This window comes from Plecotus auritus (genome assembly GCF_963455305.1).
Source record: "Plecotus auritus genome assembly, chromosome: 1".
Classification (NCBI taxonomy): domain Eukaryota; kingdom Metazoa; phylum Chordata; class Mammalia; order Chiroptera; family Vespertilionidae; genus Plecotus; species Plecotus auritus.
In genome coordinates, this window is record NC_137770.1 from 48,203,589 (window position 1) to 48,230,679 (window position 27,091).

At 41.8% G+C, this 27,091-nt stretch overlaps 1 protein-coding gene across 1 annotated transcript in view; it reads right to left on the reverse strand.

Moving 5' to 3' along the window:
* Window positions 1–225: 225 nt before the first annotated feature.
* IQCH (IQ motif containing H) overlaps window positions 226–27,091 on the reverse strand; it is a gene marked incomplete at both ends in the record, with an annotated part of 220,231 nt that continues 193,365 nt past the window's right edge. The window contains 4 exon segments of the mRNA XM_080640562.1: window positions 226–348; window positions 8,748–8,856; window positions 14,026–14,087; window positions 20,393–20,515. Of these exon segments, the coding sequence (XP_080496688.1) occupies window positions 226–348; window positions 8,748–8,856; window positions 14,026–14,087; window positions 20,393–20,515 (417 nt within the window).

Here is a 27,091-nt window from a genome sequence, read left to right on the forward strand (position 1 = left end):
TTTGGAAAAAGGAAGAGAAAACACAAATAGGTTTTGGTTTAATAAGTAAAATAAGATCACTTAACAATTTTTTTAAAGGAGCATTACATTATAGTCTGTGCTGATACACTTCCTAGCAAATAAAGCAAACTAACTTCCTCCCCTCACTTTTCTTCCTAACAGTGAAAGAAACGTTGCCTTTTCTTAGCTCTAGTTGGAATCTAAACTCAGTAATGTATTCCAGGATCAGTAACATATCAGGCTCAGAGAGGTATTTTTCTTATCATCTTTAGATTTTAGCTCTTCTTCAAATCGCTTTTTGTTTTCCTCTGTTACTCCCAGAATGACTTCAATCTCACCAATGGTGGCCTGTAAATGAACAATAAGAATGACATTCATTACTTAAACATCTCTTACAACTCTCCCTCCACGCCCCCCCACGTCTCCCCACCACTAAGCATTTGTTCCTTTTTGGTTAAGTATGATTTAGACTACTTTGACCAAACAAAGCTATGGAGCAGGACTTTTGCTCCGCCAACCAGCACCATCTACAAGTTGTTGGTTATCAGTCCTGATGAAATGAGTATAAAAACTGTAAGAACTTGGAAACATTTATAGAAATTTTAATTTCTATTAAATGTAATAATGAAAAAATGGGCTTCTATTGTGTACATCTTTAATTTTTTCATTTCATTTTTCTAATAATTTATTTTTGTGGTATTTTACTAAAGTGTTGATCCATGATAGGTCAGAAACAAACAAACAAACAAACAAACAAATAGGTCCTTCACTACAGATAATTTGAGAGTAACTGGTCTAGTCACCCTACAATGATGGCTAGTAAGATGAGATTATTTATTTCTATTGGTTTCTGGGAGAAAAATGGCACCTTTCCATTTTATTTTATTTGGTTACTAGAGGCCCGATGCACGAAGATTTGTGCAAGAATGGGTCTTCCTTTCCCTGGCTGCCGGCATCACCTTCACTCTGGATCAGAGCCGCCTTTCTGCTTTCCCACGCTGCCCAGAGGCCCGGAGTGGCTGGGGTGGTGTGGAACGCCTACGTAGGCGTCCCACCCCTCCCCTGGCCGCTTGTTGCCTGCGTATGCAAATTAACCCCCCATCTTTGCTGGGTTAATTTGCATACTCACTCCTGATTGGCTGGTGGGCATTGCAGAGGTACGGTCAATTTGCATCTTTCTCTTTTATTAGTGTAGATTTTTTTATTGAGGTAGAATTCACATACCATAAATTCATCCTTATAAATTATACAATTCAGTGGTTTGCAGTATATTCACGAGCAATCATCCCTACTATGTAATTCCAGAACATTTTCATCACTCCAAGTAAAAATTCTCTATGCATTAGTAACCCTTCTGCTTTTCCCCCTCCCCTAGCTCCTGGCAAGCACTCATCTACTTTCTGTCCCTATGGATTTGCCTACTCTGGACATTTCATATAAATAGAATCATACAATATGTGGCCTTTGTGTATGGCTTCTTTCTCAGCATATTCCATTGTATCTATTATCTATTTTTGCTTTGGTTGTTTGCATTTTAGGTATCATATCTAAGAAACAATTGCTAACCATAAGGTCATAAAGCTTTATACCTATGTATTCATTGTATGGACTACTATGCATATAATACAATTCAATTCACCCATTTATCAGTTGATGGACATTTGGTTTGTTTGTATTTTTTGGTTATTATGAATAATGCTTCTATGAACATTAATGTACAAGTTTTTGTATGAACATATATTTTTAATAGTCTTGGATACATACTTAGGTGTGGAACTGATGGATCATATGATAATTTTTTCACTTTTTGAGGAACTGTGAAATATACAGCACTGACATCACTTTATGTTCCTATAGCAATATAGTAGAGATCCATATCTTTGCCAACATTTGTTATTGTCTGCCTTTTTTATTGTAGCCATTTTAGGTGTGAAATGGTATCTTATTGTGGTTTTGATTTGCATTTTTCTAATGGCTAATGATGTTGAGCATTTCTTCATGTGCTTATTGGCCATTTGTATATCTTCTTTAAAGAAATATCTATTCAAATCTTTTACTTACTTTTAAGTTGGGTTATTTGGTTTTTTAAAAAATATTTAAAAAAATTGATTTCAGAGAGGAAGAGAGATAGAAACATCAATGGTGAAAGAGAATCATCAATTGGCTTCCTCCTGCACACCTCCCACTGGAGATCAAACCCACAACCTGGGCATGTGCCCTAACCAGGAATGGAACCATAACTTCCTGGTTCATGGGTTGAGGCTCAACCACTAAGCAATACCAGCTGGGCATTATTTGCCTTTCTGTTGTTGAGTTGTACTAATGATTTATATACTGTGGACATTAGAACCTTATTAGATATATCTATATATTATTACTAGAGGCACGGTGCATGAAATTCGTGCATGGGGGGGGGAGGGTGTCCCTCAGCCCAGCCTGCACCCTCTCCAATCTGGGACCCCATGAGGGATGTCCGACTGCCCGTTTAGGCCCGATCCCAGATCGGGCCTAAACGGGCAGTCGGACATCCCTCTCACAATCCAGGACTGCTGGTTCCCAACTGCTCGCCTGCCTTTCCTGATTGCCCCTAACCGCTTCTGCCTGACAGCCTGATAACTCCCTAACCACTCCCCTGCCAGCCTGATTGATGCCTAACTGCTCCCCTGCCAGCCTGCTTGCCCCTAACTGCCCTCCCCTGCAGGCCTGGTCACCCCTAACTGCCCTCCCCTGCAGGCCTGGTCCCCCCCAACTGCTCTCCCCTGCAGGCCTGGGTCCCCCCTAACTGCCCTTCCCTGCAGGCCCGGTGGCCCCCAACTTTCCTCCTCTGCCAGCCTGTTCACCCCTAACTGCCCTCCTCTGCAGGCTTGATTGCCCCCAACTTCCCTCCCTTGCAGGCCTGGTCCCTCCAAACTGCCCTCCCTTGCTGGCCTGATTGCCCACAACTGCCCTCTCTTGCAGGCCTGGTCCCTCCCAACTTCCCTCCCCTGCTGGCCATCTTGTGGTGGCCATCTTGTGTCCACATGGGGGCAGGATCTTTGACCACATGGGGGCAGCCATCTTGTGTGTTGGAGTGATGGTCAATCTGCATATTACTCTTTTATTAGTTAGGATAGAGGCCTGGTGCATGGGTGGGGGCCAGCTGGTTTGCCCTGAAGGGTGTCCCGGATCAGGGTGGGGGTTTCCTTGGGGCGTGGGGCAACCTGGGCGAGGGGCCTGTGGTGGTTTGCAGGCCAGCCATGCCCCCTGGTGACCCAAGCGGAGGCCCTGGTATCTGGGATTTATTTATCTTCTACAACTGAAACTTTGTAGCCTGGAGCAGAGCCAAGCCTTCTGCTCGCTCAGAGGCAGCCATTTTTGTTGGGATTTATTTATCTTCTATAATTGAAACTTTGTAGTAGAGGCCAAGGCAGGCCAGGGCTTCAGAAGCTTGGCTTCCTCCATCACCAGGGGCAACCCTAGCCTCCTGCTCTCTCCAGCTCCATGGCTGCCGCCATTTTTGTTGGGATTTATTTACCTTCTATAATTGAAACTTTTTAGCCTGGAGTGGGCCAGCCAGGGTGTGCAGAAAGCTTGGCTTCCTCCATCGCCGGGGAAACCCAAGCCTCCCTCCTGCTCTCTCCTTGGCCAAAGCCATCTTGGTTGGGTTAATTTGCATACTCACACCTGGTGGGCCCTAACCAGGAATGGTGGGCGCGGCTGGTGGGCGTGGCTTGTGGGTGTAGCAGAGTGATGGTTAATTTGCATATTACTCTTTTATTAGGTAGGATATAGATATATAATATTATTAGAATCTTATTAGATATATCCATTCTGTAAGTTATTTTTTCATTTTCTTGATAGTATCATTTGATGCACAAAAGTTCCTAATTTTGATGAAATCCAACTTACTATTCTTACTTTGTACTTAAGGTATCATGTCTAATAAACCATTGCTAACAACAAGGTCATGAAGATTTATAACTATGTTTGCTCTTCACTTACATTTAGGTGCTTGATGCATTTTTACTTAATTTTTGTATACGCTGTGTAATAGAGGTGCAATTTCATGCAGGTGCATTTTCATTTGTCCCAGCACCATTTGTTAAAAAGATTATTCTTTTCCTATTGAATTGTTTTTGGCACCCTTGTTGAAAATCTATAAATATTTGGGTTTATGTTGCGCTCTCAGTTCTGTTCCCTTGATCTATAGGTATATTCTTATGCCAGTACTACATGTGTTGATTGATCACTGTTGTTTTGTAGTAAGTTTTAAAATTGACAAGTGTGGAGTTTTTTTAAGATTATTTTGACTATTCCATGTCCCTTCATTTCCCCATGAATATTAGGATCATCTTGTACATTTTTGCAATAAAGTCAGCTGGGATTTTGATAGGAATTGTATTGAATCTGTAGGTCAACTTATAGAATATTGCCATCTTAACAATAGTAAATCTTCCAGTCCATGTTTTGTAGTTTTTAGTGGACAGATCTTATACTTTGTTAAATTTACTATATAAATATTTTAGTCCTCTTGATGCTATTGTGAATGGATTTAAATGTTTTTTATTTTTGCATTGTTCATTGCTGGTGTATAGAAATAAAAGTGATTTTTGTATATTGCTCTTGGATTCGACAACCTTGGTGATCTTGTTTATTAGTTGTAATAGATTGTTTCTGGGTTCTGTAGAATTTTTACATATATAAGATTATGTCATCTGTGAATAGAGATAGTTTTCTTTCTTTCTTTCCAATCTGGATTGGATGCTTTTTATTTATTTTTCTTGTCTAACTGACCTGGCTAGAACTTTCAGTATAATGTGAATAGAACTAGTGAGATTAGACATCCTTGTCTTTTTAAAAAATATATATATTATTGATTTTTTACAGGGAGGAAGGGAGAGGGATAGAGAGTTAGAAACATCAATGAGAGAGAAACATTGATCAGCTGCTTCCTGCACACTCCCTACAGGGTATGTGCCCGCAACCAAGGTACATGCCCTTGACTGGAATCGAACCTGGGACCCTTGAGTCCACAGGCTGACGCTCTATCCACTGAGCCAAACTGGTTAGGGCTAGACATCCTTGTCTTACTTCTGATCTTAGGGGGAAAGCTTTCAGTCTTTCATCATTAAATGCAATGTTAGCTGTGGGTTTTTGTGTTTTTGTTTTTTTTCTAGATGCCCTTATCAGGTTGAGGAAGTTACCTATTATTACTAGTTTGAGTGTTTTATTATAATATTATTATTATTATTTTTTTATCAAGAAAGGAAGTTGGCCCTGGCCAGTGTGACTCAGTTGGTCGTGGGTTTGATTCCTGGTCAGGGCACATACCTAGGTTGGGGGTTCAATTCCCGGTCAGGGCATGTAGGAGAGGCAACCAGTCAATGTCTCTCTCTCATTGAAGTTTCTCTCTTCCTCCCTCTCTGGAAAAAAAAATAAAGGATATTGGATTTTATTAAATGTTTCCTTCTGAATTACCTTCCATTTTCATTCAGCCTTTACTTTGCTGGTAAATCCTTGTTGCTAAGCTAAAAAATATTTATCAGAATGTCATGTGGATAATAAACAGAATATACTACCCAAAATGAATCTATTTCACTTTTCAAGTTTTTATTATTCCTATTTTGTTGAAATTTAACCTTTTTACATTTAGACCTTCTATCAAGAGTAAGCATATCAAGCTGAAACCGGTTTGGCTCAGTGGATAGAGCGTCAGCCTGCAGACTGAAGAGTCCCAGGTTCGATTCCGGTCAAGGGCATGTACCTTGGTTGCAGGCACATCCCCAGTGGGAGGTGTGCAAGAGGCAGCTGATCGATGTTTCTCTCTCATCGATGTTTCTAGCTCTCTATCCCTCTCCCTTCCTCTCTGACAAAATATCAATAAAATATATTTTTTTTAAAAAAAGAGTAAGCATATCAAGATAATAATTATTCACATGAGAAGGCTAGAAACCATGATATATTTAAAATCTACTTTAGAACATCTAACTTGATAATTTTGAAAGTCAGACAAAGGGCAGAGAAATAGCCTTCATTATGCCATAAGTAGTTGGCTTTGCCAACCTCAAGTCCAAACTCAGAGCCTACTAAATCTGTGTAGTTTTGGGGACATACCATCTGTCATAGTATGCCCAAGCTGCTATAACAAACTACCACAGACTGGGTGGCTTAAAAAACAAAAATTTCTTTCTCGCCGAAACCGGTTTGGGTCAGTGGATAGAGCGTCAGCCTGCTGACTGAAGGGTCCCGAGTTCGATTCCGGTCAAGGGCATGTACCTTGGTTGCGGGGCACATCCCCAGTGGGAGGTGTGCAGGAGGCAGCTGATCGATGTTTCTCTCTCATCGATGTTTCTAGCTCTCTATCCCTCTCCCTTCCTCTCTGTAAAATGTCAATAAAATATATTTAAAAAAAAATTTCTTTCTCACAGTTCTGGAGGCTGGGAAGTACAAGGTCAATGTGCTAGCCCAGTGGTCAGCAAACTCAGTGGTTTGCCGCTCTGTTGACTAATGAGTTTGCCGACCACTGACCTAGACTCTCGATTCCAATAATTACAGGCTGTTGTTGTTCCTTGTGATTAAACCCCTATCCCAGTGGTCGGCAAACTCATTAGTCAACAGAGTAGTAAACCGTGGCTTGTGAGCCGCATGTGGCTAGCGAGCCGCAGTTTGCCGACCACTGTGCTAGCCAATTCAGTTCCTGTCTTGCAGACAACCAGGTTTTTGCTGTAGCCTCACATGGTAAGGAGAGAGAGAGTGAGCAAATGCTTTGGTCTTTTATAAGGGCACTAATCCCTTCATTTCCATACCACCCTCATGACCTCATCTATAATAATAAAAGCCTAAGTGACCATCGAACCGAATGGATTGAATAGGCTGTGTGGGGCGAGCAGGCCGGCATGGGGGGCAGTGAGGGGTGACCAAACGACTGAGCAGCAGGCTGCGTGGGGCGAGCAGGCTGGCAGGGGGGGTAGTGAGGGGTGACCAAATGACCGAGCAGGAGGCTATGCTGGGGACCAGGCCCACGGGGGGGCAGTTGAGGGCAGCCAGGCCAGCAGGGGGGGGGCAGTGAGGGGCGAAAAGGCTGGCAGAGGGGGCAGTGAGGGGTGACCAGGCTGGCAGGGTGGTAGTGGGGGCGACCAGGCTGGTGGGGGGGGCAGTAAGGGGTGACCAGGCTGATGGGGGGGCAGTTAGGGGCAACCAGGCTAGCAGGGGGGGGCAGTTGGGGGCGACTAGGCCAGTGGGGGGGCAGTTGGGGGCAACCAGTCTAGCAGGGGGGCAGTAAGGGGCAACCAGGCCAGTGGGGGGGCAGTTGGAGGTGACTAGGCCAGCAGGGGGCGGCAGTTAGAGGTGATCAGGCAGGCAGGCAGGTGAGCAGTTAGGAGCCCGTGGTCCTGGATTGTGAGAGGGATGTCCGACTGCCAGTCCTGGGGATCGGACCTAAACCGGCAGTCAGACATCCCCCAAGGGGTCCCAGATTGGAGAGGGTGCAGGCTGGGCTGAGGGGACCCCCACCCCCACCCCGTACCCCCTGTGCACAAATTTTGTGCACTGGGCCTCTAGTTTTAACATAATTCCCTTACATCTCTACTCTTATATGCTGTCACTTTGGGGTTAAGGTTTCAACAGTGAACTTTGGGAGGACAAAATTAAGTCTATAGCACCATCTGATTGTGATTATTATATTTTGACAGACTAATCTGATCATGTGCAGATAGTCTTAGAATTTTGTGCATAGCAGTAATGACAAGATGATGCTAGCTTGCAGTAACTTAGAATATAAACGATGAACATAGATCCTTTAGGACCTATGAAAGTTATTACAACACTGGGCCATTTAAAAATTAAATCTTCTCAGTCATGTTATGGGAAAAGCAGTGGTCAATCTTGCAACTCATAAAATCACACTGAAGAGTACAGCATTATTATCATCATTACCATTACTAGAAGGACCAGGGCCTACCTCAATGAAAAAACGTATTAAAAAATCATATTCTTATCAAGCTTTTGTTGGGCTTTCCATTTAAGAGAAAAAATGACATGTAGGTTCCCATTGAGTCCTTTGAGTTACTTGACCTATTCAAACATGATGAAGGCTCAGGCTGGAAATCCGATGAAAATTTTGATAATCAATACTAAATGTTCATTTCTGCTCAGCTGGTATTTTAAAATCTCTTGTACAGATCTTGCTCCCGTTTTCTTGAGTTTCGAGACATCTAATCAATTACACATAACTGTATTATCTGGAAGCTTCAACAGTTAGTGATGGAACATCTACCCCACTTTGGAGGAACAGGGTGGAGTAGATGGCTCACATATGTGCTGAGTTTTTCCCTAAACACATTGTCCTTCCTGGCCTCAGAACTTCTCTGTCCTAGAAACTTGGGCTTGCCAGGAATCCCTAACCAGACACTGAAATGTAGGTAGATTATAGCCAGGATTTTTTTTTTGCTGCAACAGTCTCTGTTTTGGCTCCATTATGATGTTTTAATTTCAGTTCCAACATCAGAAAGCCCTGTTGTAGTATAAGCTTGGGTTTGGAAATGGTAGCAAGTTAAAATAAGACTACCATATTTCAAAGAAAAAGTTTCAAACTATTACACTTAACTAACGGGTTCAGTGAGAACCTTACAGTATTGACCCTGCACATTGTAAAAGTGTACTGCTTAGAATAAAAAAAAATGGTTTAGCACTTGTTTACAATACAGCATGAGGTATTTTCAGCCCTTGTATAGAAATCAACCAGGATCGTTAGTTAATTAACACCTCACCTTAAAATTGGTCTCGCCTTGCATATTAGGTGCTGATATTTCTTGATGGATGACGAAGAGATTGCGAGCAAAGGTCATGAGGACCCCCTGGAGATCCTCACCGATTGTTCTGTTAATGATATCCAAACAAATGAGTTTACCAATGATTCTCCTCACATGCTTAAAAACAATCACCCTCTCATTTGTGCCTGTCTGGTGATGGAATTTAATGAGTATTTTCAATCTCACAAGGTGGCAATCTTCAGGGAGATATGAAAGATGAGGCTCCATTTTAACTTGTCAACAAAAAGGATTTGTGTAATAAATATTTTTTATTAATCAACTTAGCAGAATATAGGAATAGATTCAGTCATTTGTAGCCAAAGGCTACCACTGAGTGAGGACAGGAGTACTGAGAAGCTCATTTTTAAAATTGTTTAAGTTAGTTTAATAAAATCATTGCCAAGTGTAATTCATGCTTAACAATTTCCTTGCCTACAGAGACACTTGCACCTCAGTGTTATTTTCTACCTCATGTATACAAGTGACTCCTTCTACTTATAAGTGGTGCCCTACCTGCATTCAGAAATGACAGCAAGCTAAAATAAGACTACTATATTTCAAAGAAAATGCCTCTTTCGTGGGCAGCTATCTTTATAAAGCTGAACACACACACTAAGAAAATCTCAGTGATAACTTGCAAACCATCCTGTAGAATTCTACTGTGTTTCCAAACAACTAGATCATTGTAAATTTTAACTTGAAAACAAACTCCAAAGTATTTATTTCTAGCTATTTTTTGAACTTGGTTTATCAATAGAAAAGAATAGATTAAATGAATGTGTTAATTTAAAAAAATGGTTCTGTCCTGAGGGGCTGAACCTAAAGAGCTAGTTGCTCTTTAAGGCAGCTGCAAAAAACTTTGCAATTACTTATTTCCTAGTTGTTACCTGTAAAATAAATCACCTTAGAATCTAAGACCTAGACCTTTTGGAAAGGCTGCCTTCCAACCTGATCCCACTTTCCCTGGGGTTAGGGTGGGACTAGAAAGCTTCCTAGGGCCCAAGACAGGAGACCAGGGCTCTTTCTCCTGCCACTGACTGTGTGGCTTTGGGGAAAGTTACTTGATCTCTCTGGGTCTTCATTTCTTTATCTCCGAAATGAAGGAATTGGACTAGATCAGTGCTCCCAAACTTTTTGAGGTATATTTCTCAAATCTAAAGACTGCTCGACCCCAGCCCTTAGAGCTACTGAACATTAGTGTCTCTTCTTTTAGGATTATAAATATCACCCAAGGCAACTTCAGAATAGATATTTTAAAAAGGTATTTGTGTTTTGTTGCCCCAGGGTCAGTATATATTAGACCCTGAATGCTCCTAAAATAACAGACTCCCAGGCACTACCCCAGATCAATAAAATCCTAATCTTTGGACTTGGAATCCAGGAATATGTAGTTTCACCAAGTCCTCCAGATGATACTTATATATACTAAATATTGAGACCCATACTTTAAAAAAGTATAGTTGTGTGTGTGTGCATGCATGTGTATGATGTAGAGGCCCACATGTGGATTTGCGCCCCTCTTGCCATCCCTCTTCATACTGATGGGGTTCATGGTTCTCAGGTTGGGAACTAAGAGGCTAGATGGAGTTTAAGTCCCCTTCCCTATTATTAATTCATTTCTAGAATTTCTTTCACTTTTGCTTCCCTGAAATTTCTCTTCAAATTCCTCTATTCCAAGATATATCCCAATATAAATGGAGTGGTATGAAGTTATCTTGGTAAAGCTAAACTACAAAGTTCTGAGATATAAGGTCATCCCATCTTGGAGCCCTCACCTTTCCTAAAGAGGTGGCCATCTGACCTTCTTCACCCAATAGGACCTGATCGCAGTAAAGCCAAGCAGAGCCCAGCCCTCTCATGGAAAGCTTCTCCTTAAAGCTCCAGAGAAAAATCAAAGCACCATGCAGGGGAAAAAAGCTTATATCTGCTCATTTCTTTCTTTTCAATTCAAGTTCTAGAAAATGAGGACTGTCTCCTGGCCATTGTCTATTAGGTTGTCTATTTTCAACCTCCATGTCCATGCCTTAGTGCAATCCCTGATATACTAGCTATAATTCCACCCTTTCATCTTACACTCAAGAAAGCACAACTAGATGCAAGTGAGAATCTCAGCGATAATCTTCAATCCTATCTAATATTCAGAAAAAGTAAATTAGCAAACTCAGTACAAACTTGCACAGGTCGTGAAGCACTTCACAACAGACTGAGAATCTCTATATTCCATAAAAGTGTTCTAGGGTGGCCACACAATAGTCATTGTGGTGTAGTGAAAAGAACAATGGATTCAAGATCAAGAGACACAATCTACTGTGTGACCCCAGCAAATCGCATCCCCTCTCTAAGCCTCAGTTTCCCTTCTATATTATGAGGGTCAGTTAAGCACCACAGTTCTTCCTTGCTCTTCCACAGTCATTCCCTGCAGTAAGGGATGAGAATAACGTGGGGCAGAAAACAGTAGACAAGGCTGTAGTGAGTCTTTCAGAAGGCCCATGTCAACAGGGCCCTCTCTGTAGGATGTGTGAGTTTTCCACTATGGGATGACCTTACAGATCAGAACTTAGTGGTGTAGCTTTGCCAGGATAACTTCATACCAATTCCATTTATAATGGGATTATTTCTTAGAATAGTGGAATAACCATCTAGAACAGTGGTTCTCAACCTTTCTAATGCCGTGACCCTTTAATACAGTTCCTCATGTTGTGGTGACACCCAATCATAAAATTATTTTCATTGCTACTTCGTAACTGTAATTTTGCTACTGTTAATGAATTGTAATGTAAATATCTGTGTTTTCTGGTGGTCTTAGGCTCTACAGCAGTGGTTCTCAACCTGTGGGTCGCGACCCACAGGTTGAGAACTGCTAGCAGGGTTGCCTAAGACCATTGGAAAACACAGGTATTTACATTACGATTCATTAACAGTAGCAAAATTACAGTTAGGAAGTAGCAATGAAAATAATTTTATGGTTGGGGGTCACCACAACATGAGGAACTGTATTAAAGGGTTGCGGCATTAATTAAGACTATTTCTACCACCAAAGCTAGTCTTCAGGTCAACGCATCCTTGCCTGATATCTCAGGGGCATGTGTAGACACAATTGAGCGGGTTCCTCTTGGTCTCATTATTCATTCTGTAGGTTTCAGCATCAAGTCAACCTTGCTGCTTAGTCAGTTTGATGATTGGGGGTGTTCCTTTTTCACAAAACAGCCTCTTCGTCCAACTCCTAAATTCTGTGGTAGTTTTCTTGTCGTCTGTTCTTCTATGCCCTAGCACCCACTTGGATAAAGCTTTCCAGGGCCCATACTTCAGGAACTCTGCCCCTGCCCTGTTAACACTGTCTTGTCTCCTACTGTCAATTCTAGGACACAAGTCCTGTTTCTGAGTATCAGCTTTTGCTAATGGGCTCCCTTCCTGTACCCCTTGCTGTCCTGGGTCTCTAAAAGCAGCCTCCTCTCTGAGCTCCTATGGTCTTGCTCCCTCCACCCAGACCTCGGGTTGTCCTTTTACTCTTTGTAGTGGGAACATTCCTGGCTGATGCTGCTGGTTGGGATGACCTCCAGGTACCTGAACCACGTTTTTTTTTTTTTTTTGCTTGCCTGGCTGTTTTTTCCTGAAGGGCAGTCACCCCTCCCAGCCTTGTCCCCCATGCATGAGGGTTTGCCTAGTTCCAGTCCCAGCCCTGCTTGTCCTTTTCATTCGACCTTTTGTGCTAGCCCGTGCCCAGTGAGGTGGAGTTCATGTCTCTGCGTTCTGAATTCTAGTTCTTACACTTAGCTAACACATTGTCTGAATTCCTGAGCTTAGAAATGTACTTGGACTTTAAACCTTACCAGCTCAATCAGAATCATAACTATACAAATTTCATATTCCCCAGCTTGCCAACTTCAAATCCAGTAGAATGCTTGGTTCTCCCGGTCCCAGTAACTGCCTGGTGGCCTATGTCCTGCACAGCCCTGGCATCAGTGACAAGTTTGGAGGGAGTGGAACAGGAAGTATTTCATCTCTGGTGTTCTGGCTACTGGTGCACTTTCCTGACTTATTGGGAGCTGACATGCTAAACCATTTATAATGCCTGTTGCAACTGATAATACTTTGGTAAAAACAAAGGACTGTACTTTGGCTAGGGAGTAGAGACCTGTCCTGTGCGTATCTTTGCCTGTTTTCGTGTGTGACCAATGTCTAGGAGTCTGAACATCTGGGGAGAAACTGAGGCTGTTCAGGAACATTGATACTTAACAGAGGAATTGGCTCTTACTTGCTCAGTTTTTATAAGAACAGATCTTACTTTGTGTGTTTCAATGTGAGGTCACACTGCTCTAGATGTTATAAGGAGAGACATATAGGGCAGAAACAGTTTCCAATAAATTAGGATGACTTAAAGGACCAACTAACCATATTCCAAGATATGAAATAAGACACAATTCAAGATGGTGGTTCTAAAGTTCTGAGTCCTAGATGAGGAGACAACTTTGCTTGCTCTCCAATAGTCCCTGGAGAGAAATTTGTAGGAAACAGGGAAGCATAGAGAAGCCTCCTGAGCGCCCCAGCAGGGCTCTCCTCAGCACACATGCATCTTGAGAAGACTGGACCGCGGCCAAAACTGGGTATGAGGAGGGGCCACAGACCCTGCTTTTTTTTAGGGGGGGCATCTTGCCAAAGGCACCAGAATGCTTTTCTAAGTATGCCAATAAGCCCTTCCACAATTACAACATCTGAGCTTGTTCATCATGAGTCAGAGTGTGTGTGTGTGTGTGTGTGTGTGTGTGTGTGTGTAATATGTTGTTGAAACTAGCCTCTTACTCATCAATCTGAATAATTAATCAATTATATTCATGAACTCCCATGGACACATCTAAAGTCATTGTGTGAAACACTTGAAGATCTAAATAAAATAAGTTAGACTTCCAATAAATCAGCATGCTGATTTAAAAAAGAACCTCATAGACAGACAATGGTATGGTGATTACCAGAGGAAAATAGGGTGGGGGAGGTAGGGGAGGGTAAAGGGAGGATAAATGGTGATGAAAGGAGACTTGACTTGGGGTAGTGAACACACAATACAATATGCAGATGATGTATTATAGAATTGCACATCTTAAACCTATATAATTTTATTAACCAATGTAACCCCAATAAATTCAATTAAAATTTTCTCAAAAAATGCATGAGAAGCATCATACTTGTTGGTTGTTATAGTCTATTTTCTTAGCTTTTTGTATCTCATAGACATACTCACAACATTCCCAACTTGTTTCTCTTCAAGTGTTCATATAATATGAAAACAGTTCCTTGTCTGTCCTATGAAATTTGAATGGGGAGAAAAGAAATAGCATGTTATGTTGAAAACAAAGTAAAGAAAATGTACTGTACTAAGACCACTAAGATGGATTTGAATTGAAGTCTAAAGCTAACTGTAAATACTCTGAGAAGCACAGTGGGAAAGGCTGTCTCCAGAATATGGAGTAGATATATCCTAGGACAGTGTTGTTGTTTTTCAATTGAGATATAATTTACATATAACAATGTGTAAATTTAAGGTGTACAACATGTTCATTTGATATATTAATATATTGCAATATGATTACCACTGTGGCTTTAGCTAAGACCTCTATCACATCACATTATTTCTTTTTTGCAATGATAACATTTAAGATCTAATCTTTTAGCAATTCTGAAGTATATAATACAGTATTGTTGACTATAATCACTATGCTTTGCATTATTAGATGACTTCTTCTTATTGCAAGTTTGTACCCTTTAACAATATATCTACAATTCTCACCTCCTCACTTTCCCTGACAACCCAATTCTACTCTCTGTTTCTATAGCTTTGGCTTTTTTAGATTCCACATATAAGTGATATCATACAATATTTGTCTTTGTCTGGCTTATCTCATTTAGCATAATGTGCTCAAGGTCCATCCATGTTGTCACAAATGGCAGGATTTCTTTCATCTCGTGGCTGAATAATATTCCATTATATATATATATATATATATATATATATATATATATATATGTATATATATGTATATATATGTATATATATATGCATATATATATATATACACACATATATGTATATATATATATGTCATATCTTCTTTTATCCATTCATTCATCAATGGACTCCTAGGTTGTTTCTATATCTTGGCTATTTTGAATAATGCTGCAATGGACATGGAGGTTTAGATATCTCTTCAAGATGGTGATTTTGTTTCCTTTGGACACTCAGAAGTGAGATTGCTGGGTCATATGGTAGTTTAATTTTTAATTTTTGAGGGACCTTTATGGTGGCTGAATCAACTTCTATTCCTACCGGGCTCCCTTTACTCTACATCTACACCAGCACTGGTATTGCTCGTCTAGGACAAGGTGTTTTCGAAGTCAGATCCTCAGAATACTCACATCAGAATTATCTAGTTAAATGCTTGTTAAAACGCATTTTCATGGGCATCATCCAAGCTCAGGATCATTGGGAGGAAGTCTGCATGTTAGCTTACTTCCCAAATGATTCTCATGTACATCAAAGTTTGAAACCACTATTCGAAGAGCAACAGGTAAAAAAATATAGGGAAGCAGTTTGTTGTGTGGAAAATTATTTGTATTTCAATGGAAAACTGTCTAGGGCACACCCTATGTCCTTCATTCTATGGGAGATCTTTTGCAACTCTGAAGGTTGTAGGTGATTCAGAGACAAGCAGATTCTGTCCACAATTTCATTGATCTTTCTCTCTGGCTCCCCTTGTGGAAAAACCAGTTTTGTGCCATTTGCACCCTCACTTCAATATTCCTGATCTAGAAAGATGTCTATTTTTGGATTCATTTTGTACTGGTTATAACATCTGCCTAAAATCTTCTTCGTTAAATAAAATCTTTATCTCATGTTTAATTTTGTATCTGTCTGAGAGGCATTATTTTATTTGAAAATTATTATTTTACCAGTGTTCTCCAAATTAATAAAAGTTAACACTGGAGTGGTTCAATAGTGTAATGGTTCCCCCTTGAAGCTGTGAACTTCTGATCTCTGGAAGTACAAAAAAGAAAACAACATTTTGGGGATTTGGTAACAGATATCACACTCCAAAATTATAAATGCCCACTGACTCCCTATTCTATCAGGAAATGTGGGCAGGAGGACAGATGTTGGACTAGAATAATGGCTCTCAAGGCTGGCTGCACATTAAAATCATCTGAGTGCTTTAAACAATATAGTTCCTGGGCCCTATCTGTGGAAATACTGATTTGGTTGGGCCCTGTGTAGAGTGTCCCAATGAGCCATAGTGGACCTGAGCCTAAGGAAAATCAGTATGTTTTTATATAAATTTTGATATTTTGTTCATTATAATTTTTTTGGCATTAAATTTGATTTTTAACATATTGCATTGTAATATCACTTATCTTTATTATTGAGTGTGTCTGTGTGTGTGTGTGTGTGTGTGTGAGCTCCTTTAAATTTTGTGCCCTGGGTAAGTGCTTAACTTGCCTCACCCTAGTTCCAGCCCTGCCTGGTTAAATGCCTGGGCATCAGAATCACTCAGATCATTCTAATGGGCAGCCAGGGTTGAGAACCACTGACAAATTGATTTGTATGGTGTCTCACATCCTTTACTGTGCCGTCCAATATGGTAGCCACTAGCCTTGAAATATTAGTCATTGAAACTTATATGTGCTGTAGCTTTAAAAAACTTAGTACAAAAGAGTAAATTATCTCATTATTTTTTATACTAATTCCATGTTGAAATGACAATATTTGTTTTCTGTTTGGGGAGCATCCTTTTCTTGATACTAATTTCTGAATCAATCAGATAGTCCAGGTTAGGCTGCAGTGATTTAAAAACCCCCACAAACAATTCTTAGTTGTTTATAACAATGACAGTGTGGTTTGTGCTCATGCTCCATTTCCAACATGGGTTGGAATGGGTTTCTAGTAGCTGTTGGTACACTTGGGGACCCAGGCTGTACGTAGCTCCATCTCAATGTACTTCCATGATTTCTAAGGCAGGAAAAGGATATGGCAACTCATGCAGTGGCTCTTAAAAGCTTCTGCAAAGAAAGGACATACATCCCTTCTGCTCATATTTCACTGGCCAAACCAAGCTACAGCGCCATACCTGGCTTCAGGGAGAGGGCTGAGGAAGTATACGTCTGTTGTGTGCCCGGAAGGAGGAGAATAAGAATGTTTTGAACAGTCCTAATGATTGCCACCATGGCAGCATCCCGGCCTTGGGAAATGACTGCTGGGTGTGGTGGAGCTATTTAGGATCATGGCACACTGCCTATGCGTGTGGGAGACCAGGCCTCCCCACATGGTTGCAGGCAGTGAACATGACGCTCTCCTCCATGTGGCTTTCGTTGAAACTTCATTTCATTAGGAAATCAGTGGGGGTATTTTGTAGCATTGCGGAAATACCAAGCATGAGACCCACCAAGTTGGTTACAAACTCAGCAATGCTTCCTTCCACTGTTCAGCAAGGAAAAATAAACTCACAGGGTGATCTCATTTCCCTTTTTGTTTTTCCCTGAGATTTTGGACAAGAAACATCGTTTGAAATTCTGTGATTATAATGAGAGGAAACATATAATGTCACTTGAAATTCTGTGATAATGGGAAGAAAAACATAATGTTGAGAGTAAGGACTTTTAAGAATTTTCCTTTTGGTAGCATTGACGATGATAGATTGTTAATGTTGTTCTTTTTCTGGAAAGAGCACCCACGTTAAATTGACCACAAGTGGGAAGAGGTAGCAGAGGTGACACTGAGCTTTTTAGATTCAGCATAATCCAAGGAGGCAATAAAATGTTAGAGAATTGTTAAACAATTCTTTTGTAAGTTAGAAATAGTCATGGTGGCCATGAAGAAGTTTGTGCTTCTTTAGCTGAGGAATACATAAGGCGTACCTAGATGGAATAATTTGAAATGGTTCCCAGAATTCTTGGGTGGGTTGGTAAGGTAGTCCTTAGGTGCGGGGAAAGGCATATAGGGGACTGCTTGGTGTTTGACTCTATGGACAATTATTGATTCAAATGTCAGTTCTACAGAATGACTGGCTTTGTGATCTTGTGAAAGTGCTTAAACTCTTTTAACCTAAATTCCTCAGTGTGATCTGGTAGAAATAATAGCTTCTTACAAAAGAGATATGAAGATTAAAGAGATAATGAAGTATTAGTGCTTAGCTCCGTGCCAGCGGACAGATAGTAGGTGCTCTGTAAAAGCCAGTTCATCACCTGCCTGTTAAGATAGGCAATTAAGAGAAAAAGTAGACTGACCAGGGATGGACTCACGCGTCTAAAGCTATGAGAACCCATCTCAGGAAAACTAGAGCAGGATATTGTTGAAGAATTTCCAAATAGTCACATGACTCTTTTTTATTCACCTCAGATTTTTAGGACTCCATTCCCCTCACCCTCCCTCTTTCTTGTTGTGCTTCTGTTTATGTTTTGCTCTCCCCCGCCCGCCCCCTGTTTATCCTCTTCTCATTTTAAAAAATGGATTCTTCCAGTCTCTGGATTTTATCTGCTCTTTTCTTCTGTTATCTTATATGGTTCTATCACGGCATTGCCCTTATCTTATTTGTCTTTCTCTCCCATATCATCTCTCATATTTTATAAGTTGTTCAGCACAGGTGACCCGGAGGCAGAGCTGTGTCTTCATTGCCTCTCTGCACCTTTCTGTAAATTTCCTCACCCTTAGTGGAACTTCTCCCTCTGCATCATCCACTGTTTCCCTGGGGCCACGGCAGTCTGTTTCCTACCCTAAAATTTGTTCTTAGAAATGAATCTGATCAACTCAGAGCCACAAAGGTATAAATAACATAAAATCTGGTGCTTTACTTTTTCCCAGGAGTACTAGAACTTCAATCAAGTACAAAGCCTCTAGCCAAAAAAATAAATCTCTAATAATAATTTCAGGCAATAGAAAGTTATGGAGTACGTTTTCTTTGAGGCAGGACACTTTTCCTGCCACATATGCCTATTCACAGAGCTTGTTCCGTTTTGATATTTTAGGAGAAAATAAATCAAATAGATTCAGATAAAGCTAGAGTTAGATTTAGCCACCTTCTGGTACATAGATGTGTTTCAGACTCATCAGTTTGGAGCTAAAGACTAATTTCAAAGGGATTGTGTTGAGCAGATGTAACAATTAATTTCAGGTAAATCAGTTCAATCTGGCTTTCTCATTCTTTCTATATTTTACCAATTTTAATGTAATTTGCAAAAGAATATGCATTCCATTACATGTTTGCAAACAGCACCAATCAATCTAACCAAAGGGCCTTATGCACCCTGGCAGTGCCCTACAGTGTGGTAGAGATGGCCAAGTGTTAGTAGGGCCGTTCTATTCACTGTTGGCTTTGTGCCTAAGGTCTATATGCTTTTCAAGGACCTATAAAAAGACTGGATCCCTAAACAATTGAATTTGTTCTCAAGTATGAAAAATAAAAATTAATAAATGTAGAACTGAATATCTGCAAATCAAAACTGATTTAATCAATCGGTTATTGCCCAATTCTTATGTCATTATCTATAAATTGCATTTAATGTGAGAGAAGACTAGATTTTAATAGGTTTGATGTGATGTGGGGTGGTGGGGTGGGTCTCCCACAAGTAAGAGTGCATGGGTCACTTAGGTCTTGAACAGCCATCAGTGTCAGATTTAAAAATCTGAACCAAAGTGCAAAACCATGAAACTATTTCTCAGAGTAACATGAGTCTCTAGGCACAAAAATGGAGGTTCTGGTCTAGGTAGGCGATATTATATCTCACTTGCCCCCACCCATCTACATTACGAATGAAGCAGCTGGGCATGGGGCATCAATATCACTGAAAAAAGACCTCAATTGGGGAAAATTGTTTTTATGAGAACACCTTCTAGAAAGAAACCACTATTTTTAGGTAGAAGGATGCTATGAACTAAATTGCATATCCCCCTCACCCCAATTCATGTGTTGAAGCCCCTATGTGACTGTATTGGAAATGGGGCCTCTAAGGAGGAGAATAAGGTTAAATAAAGTTGTAAGGTGGAGCCCTGTCCTGATAGAACTGGTGTACTTATAAAAGAGGTTACAGAGACACCAGAGCTCTCTCTCTCTGTGCCACGTTAGGACACAGAAGGTGGCCATCTGCAAGCCAGGAAGAGAGCCCTCACTAGGAACAGCATCAGGCATCTTTTCCTTGGGCTTCCCTGCCTCCAGAATTGTGAGAAATAAATTTCTATTGTGGTGTTTGTTCTGCCAGCTGGAGCAGACTAAGACAGAGGATACATGTTGATAAACAGCTTTGGGTGGGGTCAGGGAGCTTAAGGGTATGCTTCAGAATCAAGAGATGCCCCCCCCCAAATTCCTCCTAAGTCTGGTGAGCCACAAAGCTTTGCTTTACCAAGGTGGGTGTGCAAGTCTGGTGATAGAGCTGAACTTCCCAGGACCAAGTGTGGAGCTGCCTTTCTACCCTTCCCTAAGCATCACTCAGCCTCCCTCTAAATGCATGTCAAACTAGTGTTTACAGAAGATCTGTTTGAAGGGGCCCCCGATTATTAGCTGCCTGGATCATCTACAGGCCTGTATTTATTTGGTCTAGCCTGGGCCAACTGTCACCCTTCATACCTCAATGTCATAGCCGATGCCATGGGCTTTACACATCTGGAGAAAAACATAGTGGAAAATCAGCGACATATTGTTGTGCTTCAGCTGGGTGGTCATCACTGCGTAGCGATGGGTTGCCTTCGACTGGGAAAGACCGCAACTGAATGTAAGACTCTTTACAAAATATTTAAATAAGCGTTTGATCTTAGAATAGTTGTAGATTAACAGACAAGTTACAAAGATAATACGGAGAGTTCCTATTTACCCCATGTTCAGCCCCCCTTTTGTTAACATCTTACAGTGATGTGGTAAGTTTGTCATAACTAAGAAACCAACTTGCTACATTACTATTTACTTAAGTCCATACTACATTTTGATTTTATTAGTTTCCCCCTAACTCACTCCCCTCCTCCTTTTTGATGTTCTAGGATCCCATCCAGGCTACTGCATTGTATTGAGTAGTCATGTTGCTTAAGTTCTTCTGGACTGTAACTGTTTTTCAGGCTTTCCTTGTTTTTGATAATCTTGACAGTTTTGAGGAGCACTGTTTAGCTGTTTCATAGAATGCCCCTCCCTTTAGGTTTGTCTGATGTTTCTCATGATTAGAATGGGGTAATGTGTTTTTGAGAGGAGGACCACATGGGGAAACTGCCCTGCTCATCACTTTCAATCAAGGGTACTGATGAGGCATCTTGATCTCTGGCTAAGGTGCTTTTGGCCAGGTTTCTCACGTAGGTAGACTTTCCCCCTTTCTATACTGTACTCTTCAGAAGCAAGTCACCCAGCACAGTCAGCTCCTTGACAGCACCAATGCTACAATTGTTATTTCAACTGCTTTCTTTGGGAAACTGACATTCTTTATTTTGTCTGCCTATCAGTGAGAGCTACCCCAAAGAGACTGGTTCCAGTAGGCCTAAAGTATTTCAGTTGTAATATTTCCTAAAAAAATTAAAATTTAATATGTACAAAAGAAAGTATTGGATCCTGGCAGTTCTGTAGCATGTCCTTCATGACGTGATATTTGCCTTTGACAATCCATTATATTTGTCCTTGGATAACTGGAACCTTGGAGAATGGCAAACAGGGCCACAGCCAACCTTTAGGCATAGAAAATGAAGGCTCCTGGCCCAGATTTTGAACTTTGGGGTCCCACAAGTGCTGGGCAACCAGGTGCCTGCCCTAGTGCAGTACTTGGAATAGGAGGAAAAAGAGATGCTGTTGATCCCCAGCGGGCTGCAAGGTTCATGAGCCCTGATACTATCTATTGTGCTGCTTCACTCTCTCCCTGTGTCTCTGGGACCACACGGGGAACTGAGGCTGACTGAGTGCCCAGCAGAGACTGAACATCACACACACACACACACACACACACACACACACACAGATTGCATGTTCACCTTTTGAGACATATTTCCCCCACTTATTATGTCCCTTCAACATTGACATAAAGTATTATATCTGATGGTCACATCATCAGTACTATGAATTAAGCTTGTTCTTCCCACGTGTAAGCTGAGTCCACATTTATAAAAATGTTAGGCTCTTGGGCTCATCATGCGCCTTGGTTTGTGTGCCTCCACTAGTACTGTCCCATTTACAGCCATCGGGAATTTCCTTCTTACAAGAGAAAATCTCTTTGAGCCTCATATGTCTCACAACTGTATTTGCTGTCACCTGGCCTATCAGGAGTTGTTCCCCTGGTTGTCCCCCTTACATGACCAGAGGCTTCCTGAGGGCAGGCACTGTTTGGTTTCTGAATCCAAAGGCTGGGCATGTTGTGAGCACAAAACAGGCAATCCATGTTTTTTGTATGAAAGGAAGAATAGATAAATAAAATACAGTAACTAGATAGCACTTCCCTCTGACTTAGGACCTCAAAGGATATAATTCAGGGGACTTGTGGTTCATGAGTGCTTTGTGGCAGAAGCAGGTGATTCAGAAAGCACAGAGGTTAGTCACACCATCCCTAGAGAGTGACAGCTCAGGGCAACCACTCTAGTCCTTGGCCTCCGAGGACATCTTTTGGAAGAGGGTGTGTTTCTGGTGGACTTGCCAGGAATTATTGGTGGGATATCCAGCTATAAGAAGTTCTGGCTCGGCTGGTGGGTCAAGGGGGAAGAGCTTGGTCCCAGGCTGGCTCGCCCTGCCATGCCCCACCGTGCCATGCTCTTGCCTGCACCACCAAGGCCCAGAAGCCTGAGCTTTTGTATATGGAAGTGAACTGTAAATACTCTGGAATTCCATTGTGGTTGCTGAGCATGTAATTGCATGGTAATTACCATGAATTCACAAGATAATTCCAAGGTTATTTTTGTCTTCTAAACTTGTCTTATGCTGCCATAGTATATAAACCAGCAAATACGAGATCAGGCCCCAGTCAGCGAGGGAGAGAGGTAGGCAGGCATCTGGTAGCGGGATCCAGCCAAGTGCTGTTTATCTTGGCTCCACACTATGCAAAAAACAGCTCAGTGTCCAGTGTGTGTTTCTGGACAGCAAGTAAGGACAGGCCGTCCCGAGGTTTCTTCCTCTCTGCAGACATAGACTGCAATTCCCCCTCCTCCTAGACCTTGGCTTGTGAGTCATAAAGAATCTGAAAGCAAAGCCAGGATATTTGGTATATGTCTCCAAGCTGCCTCTTGTTTTCCATTACCATCACCATCCTAGTCCAGACTTTTTTGGCTGGAGAGCTGCTCTCCTTCCTCCATGGAAGGTGGGGATGCCAGCAGAATTCTGTAGTGAAATGTTACATGGAGTCAGACTGACTGAGGTCCACAACCGGACTAGGCCACTTGCTATATGTGTGATCCTGAATTTGGATGATTAAATAAGCATCTAGCACAGTTCCTGGCACCTGATAGACGGTAGCTATTATTTGTGTTGCTGTTTCTTTGAAAGCATCTACAAGGCCTGGAGCATTTTGGACCTACACTGAACGTCATTTCCCAGGCGGTTCCTTTCCCCGCTGGTCCCTGGGATTCTGAGCACTACCTCCGGACTGATTGTTTCCTGAACCCAGGATGGTCAATGCTCAGAACTCTCCAGTGTCTCCTCCTTGCCTTTAAGATGCAGTCCACATTCCTGGCTGGGTGGGCAGACTCTCCCATACTTGCTCAGTGGACTGCTCCCACCACTTCTCTCACTCCCCACTTCCCAGATTCTCTGCCTCAGCCCAGCAGGTCCACTGCCATCTCCTAACAGACCACGGGCTCTCTTTGCTTCTGTTCTTTCTTCTGGGGGAGGTCTCCCTCTCCTCACCACTTAGCGGCTGTCTTAGTATTTAGGGATGGACTGAGTTCTATGTTGTTAATAAGATGTTCCCTGCCCAGTCCCTCACCCCATCCTCCCCAGTCCACAATTTATCCCAAGAACTTTAGCAGCAGGTTGTGGGGCTGTTGCTCAAATGGAACTTAAATGAGGGCTTAGGTTTCTCCTTGTGTATGTGCTATTTTATATTTCTTTCCAACTCCTCAAGGACAGGAGTTTGTAAAATGTCTTTGTATCCCTAATGCTCGGTGAAATTCCTGGAGTATAGTAAGTGCTTAATAATTGTGTAATTATAATGCTAACAAAGATGAACACACACGATACTCCTATATTTGTAAAGACTTAACCAGCTCTGTGGTTTCTATAGGAAAAAGGTGTGTGATCTGGGGCTGTCTTTTATCCAGCCTGATAGCACAGGGGACAGTGTTGTCGTGAGGTTTGGATGAGTACGTAAGGACCGTGGAACAGTGTCTGGCACAGAGTAAGCACTCAAAAAATGTTCGCTCATTGCTGTGACTGGTGTGGCTCAGTTGGTTAAATATCATCCCGTGTACCAAAAGGTCACCAGTTTGATTCCTAGTCAGGGCACATACCCAGGTTGTGGGTTTGATCTCTAGGGGCACATAGGGGAGGCAGCTGATCAATGTTTCTCTCTTGTATCAATGTTTTCTCTTTCCCTTTCCCCTGCTCTCTCTAAAAAAATCAATAAAAATATTTTATAAAATAATATGCTTATATAAATGTTAGTTCATTATTATTTTTTAATTAAAATAATTTCACAAATAAGGGAAATTATCCTATATAATAAAAGCCTAATATGCTAAGTGTCCAGTCAGCCATTCAACCAATCAAAGCGTAATATGCTAATGATATGCTCAGGCCGCTCAACCGCTTGCTATGACATGCACTGATCACCAGGGGGCAAATACTCCAACCAGTAGGTTAGCTTGCTGCTGGGGTCCGGCTGGTCAGGACTGAGTGAGATGGGCCGGACATGCCCTGGAGCCCTCCTGCGTCTCTCCCCGGCCCGATCATGCACTGGTGGGGTCCTTTGGCCTGGCCTGTGCCCTCTCGCAATCCTCTCGGGGACCTCTCTGGGGATGTCGGAGAGCCGGTTTAGCCTAATCCCGCAGGCCAGGCTGAGGGACTGCACTGGTGCACAAATTCGTGCACCGGGCCTCTAGTTTAAAATAAAAACTGACCAACTGACCAATCAAACTTTTCGTTAGAAAGGGACTTGACTCAGAAGACCTGGGCTTTGCTACTTACTTAACTTTATGACCTTGAGCAGCTCACTTAACTTTGCATAGCCTCAGTTTCCTAATCTGTAAAATGGATATGATAACCCCTGTCTTCTTTGTTTCTCAAGGTTATCAGGGGTTCAAATATGCTCATTTCTATTTTAAGCATAAAACATTATACAAAGATAAAACATCGTTTTTAAAAGGATAACTTGTATAATCTATTCTCTTCAGATGCTGTAAAGTTTGCCAAGGACATCATGACCTAAATGGGTTTTATAGTATCAGAAGCCTCCTCCATGACCACCCGGTCCATTCAGTGCTCACTGAGTCTCGGCCAGGCTCAGAGCAGATTGGAATCCAGTGGATAATGGCAACAACCTCATCACAGAGGTTGAAGCCTCTTTTGGAAGATGAGCTTTCTCTGTGGCCAGAGACTTCTTCAGGGATGAGCTTAAGCTCTACTCTGGGGCTGAGTCACTGATGCTCAGCCAATGCAAGGCAGGGTGGATAGCACAATGGTCAGACACAGAGGCCCTAATGTCTGACAGGCCTGGGCTTAAACCTTGGCTTCCACACTTGCTTGGCATCTCTTAACCTTTGTCTTCTGATCTAAAAACAAGCATAATAATAGCACCACCTAATATGTGGGTTGTATAAGGATTCATGTAAAGCACTTAAAGTACCCAGCATGGGGTCAGGCTTGATACATTCTGGACATTCTGATCATATTATTATATGCATTATAGTTATCTGCTGACCTACCTGTGTTCCCTAATACAGTTGGAGCTCTTTGCTACTCATCCTTATAGTCTCTGGGCTTAGTAGAGTGGCTGGCATAAAGTACTTATTGACTAAATACTTGCTGAATTTACTTCTAGTTGATTTTTGCTGAAAGTATAACTGATAGCTAAGGTAATGGCTGATGAGGACTTAGGTGTGGAGAGTGGCTACAATGTTTGGACAGGTTCAAACCTCGGACTAATGAGAGGGCACAGTTCTTTCATTGCCATGTGTAAGTCCCAGCTTGGAGGGAGAGCCCTCCCAGCACAATTATAGCCAAAGCTATAGTTGTAAGCTTGAACCTATGGTCCAAACACGTGGTCCCACGTGCCTGAGTGATGTGGGCTTGATAGAGTTCAGGTGCATGTAATTGAGTAGGATCGAAACCCATGAGAATGTTGTAAACATCTTGACCACGCCCTTACTTTGCCTTGTGGAATCTGGCTATAAAATAAAGACACAGCTTGTAGTCTGTGGCGCTGTCGCTAGCTCTCCATCATAGAGGACAGTGCCCCACCCAGACCCAGCTTTCATTCTCTTGTCTGTCTTTTCTCAGTCCTTCACCGCCCCCCCTCAGGCTCACAGAACCTGGCTGAGCTGTCTCTTTGGCACACTTAGGGTGTGACCTGTCACGACATTATTACTCTTTCCTAAAAGATTCTGCATGAAAAAGACCTTTTAATGGAAGGCTGGGGTATGGAGGGATGGGCCCTTCCTGTGTCCCCTTATAGGATTTGTCTCCCCACCCCCAGCACTCCACTATACACAAGGCTGCCTAGGCCTGGCTTGGTAGAGAGCCCCATTTTCCAGACCTCATAAAATTAAATCCCTCAAGAGAACTTGAGGGTCATTTAGCCCTCCCTTATTTTACAAAGGAGGAAACTGAGGCAGACAGAGGATCAGAATTCATGACCCCTGACTTCTAACCAGTGCTCTTCACTCCAAATTCCCACTGGCCACATTGGGAATGTGTGGGAATTCCAGAGGTTAGTCTTTTCTAGTAAAACAAGGTGGGGGAAATAGAAGACAAAACATTATCGGTAGAAGTCTAGTTTTATTAAACTACCTTTCTAAATCACAATCTAACAAGAACGCTTCAAGCCAAATAAAGGAAGCTGGAAATACTCCTTTTCACTGGAGAATATAATTTTGCTTCTGCCACAATTTAAATCGATTTAGTTCTGAGCACCAGCACTTGAAGTGTGGAGCATATTCTATTTTTGCCATGATACTTGTTTTGACAGTGATGCATTTCAGTTGACATAGTTGAAATCCTTATGTAATAAATCTCTGCCTGAAAATTAATCATGTTTATAATATTCTGAGAATTAATAACACCCATTGCTCAAATCATTAACTTAAAAAAGGAGCTTCCAAAATCTGTTCTCAGCAGTAAGGGACCACAAATAAATGAATGTTTGATAAAATAATC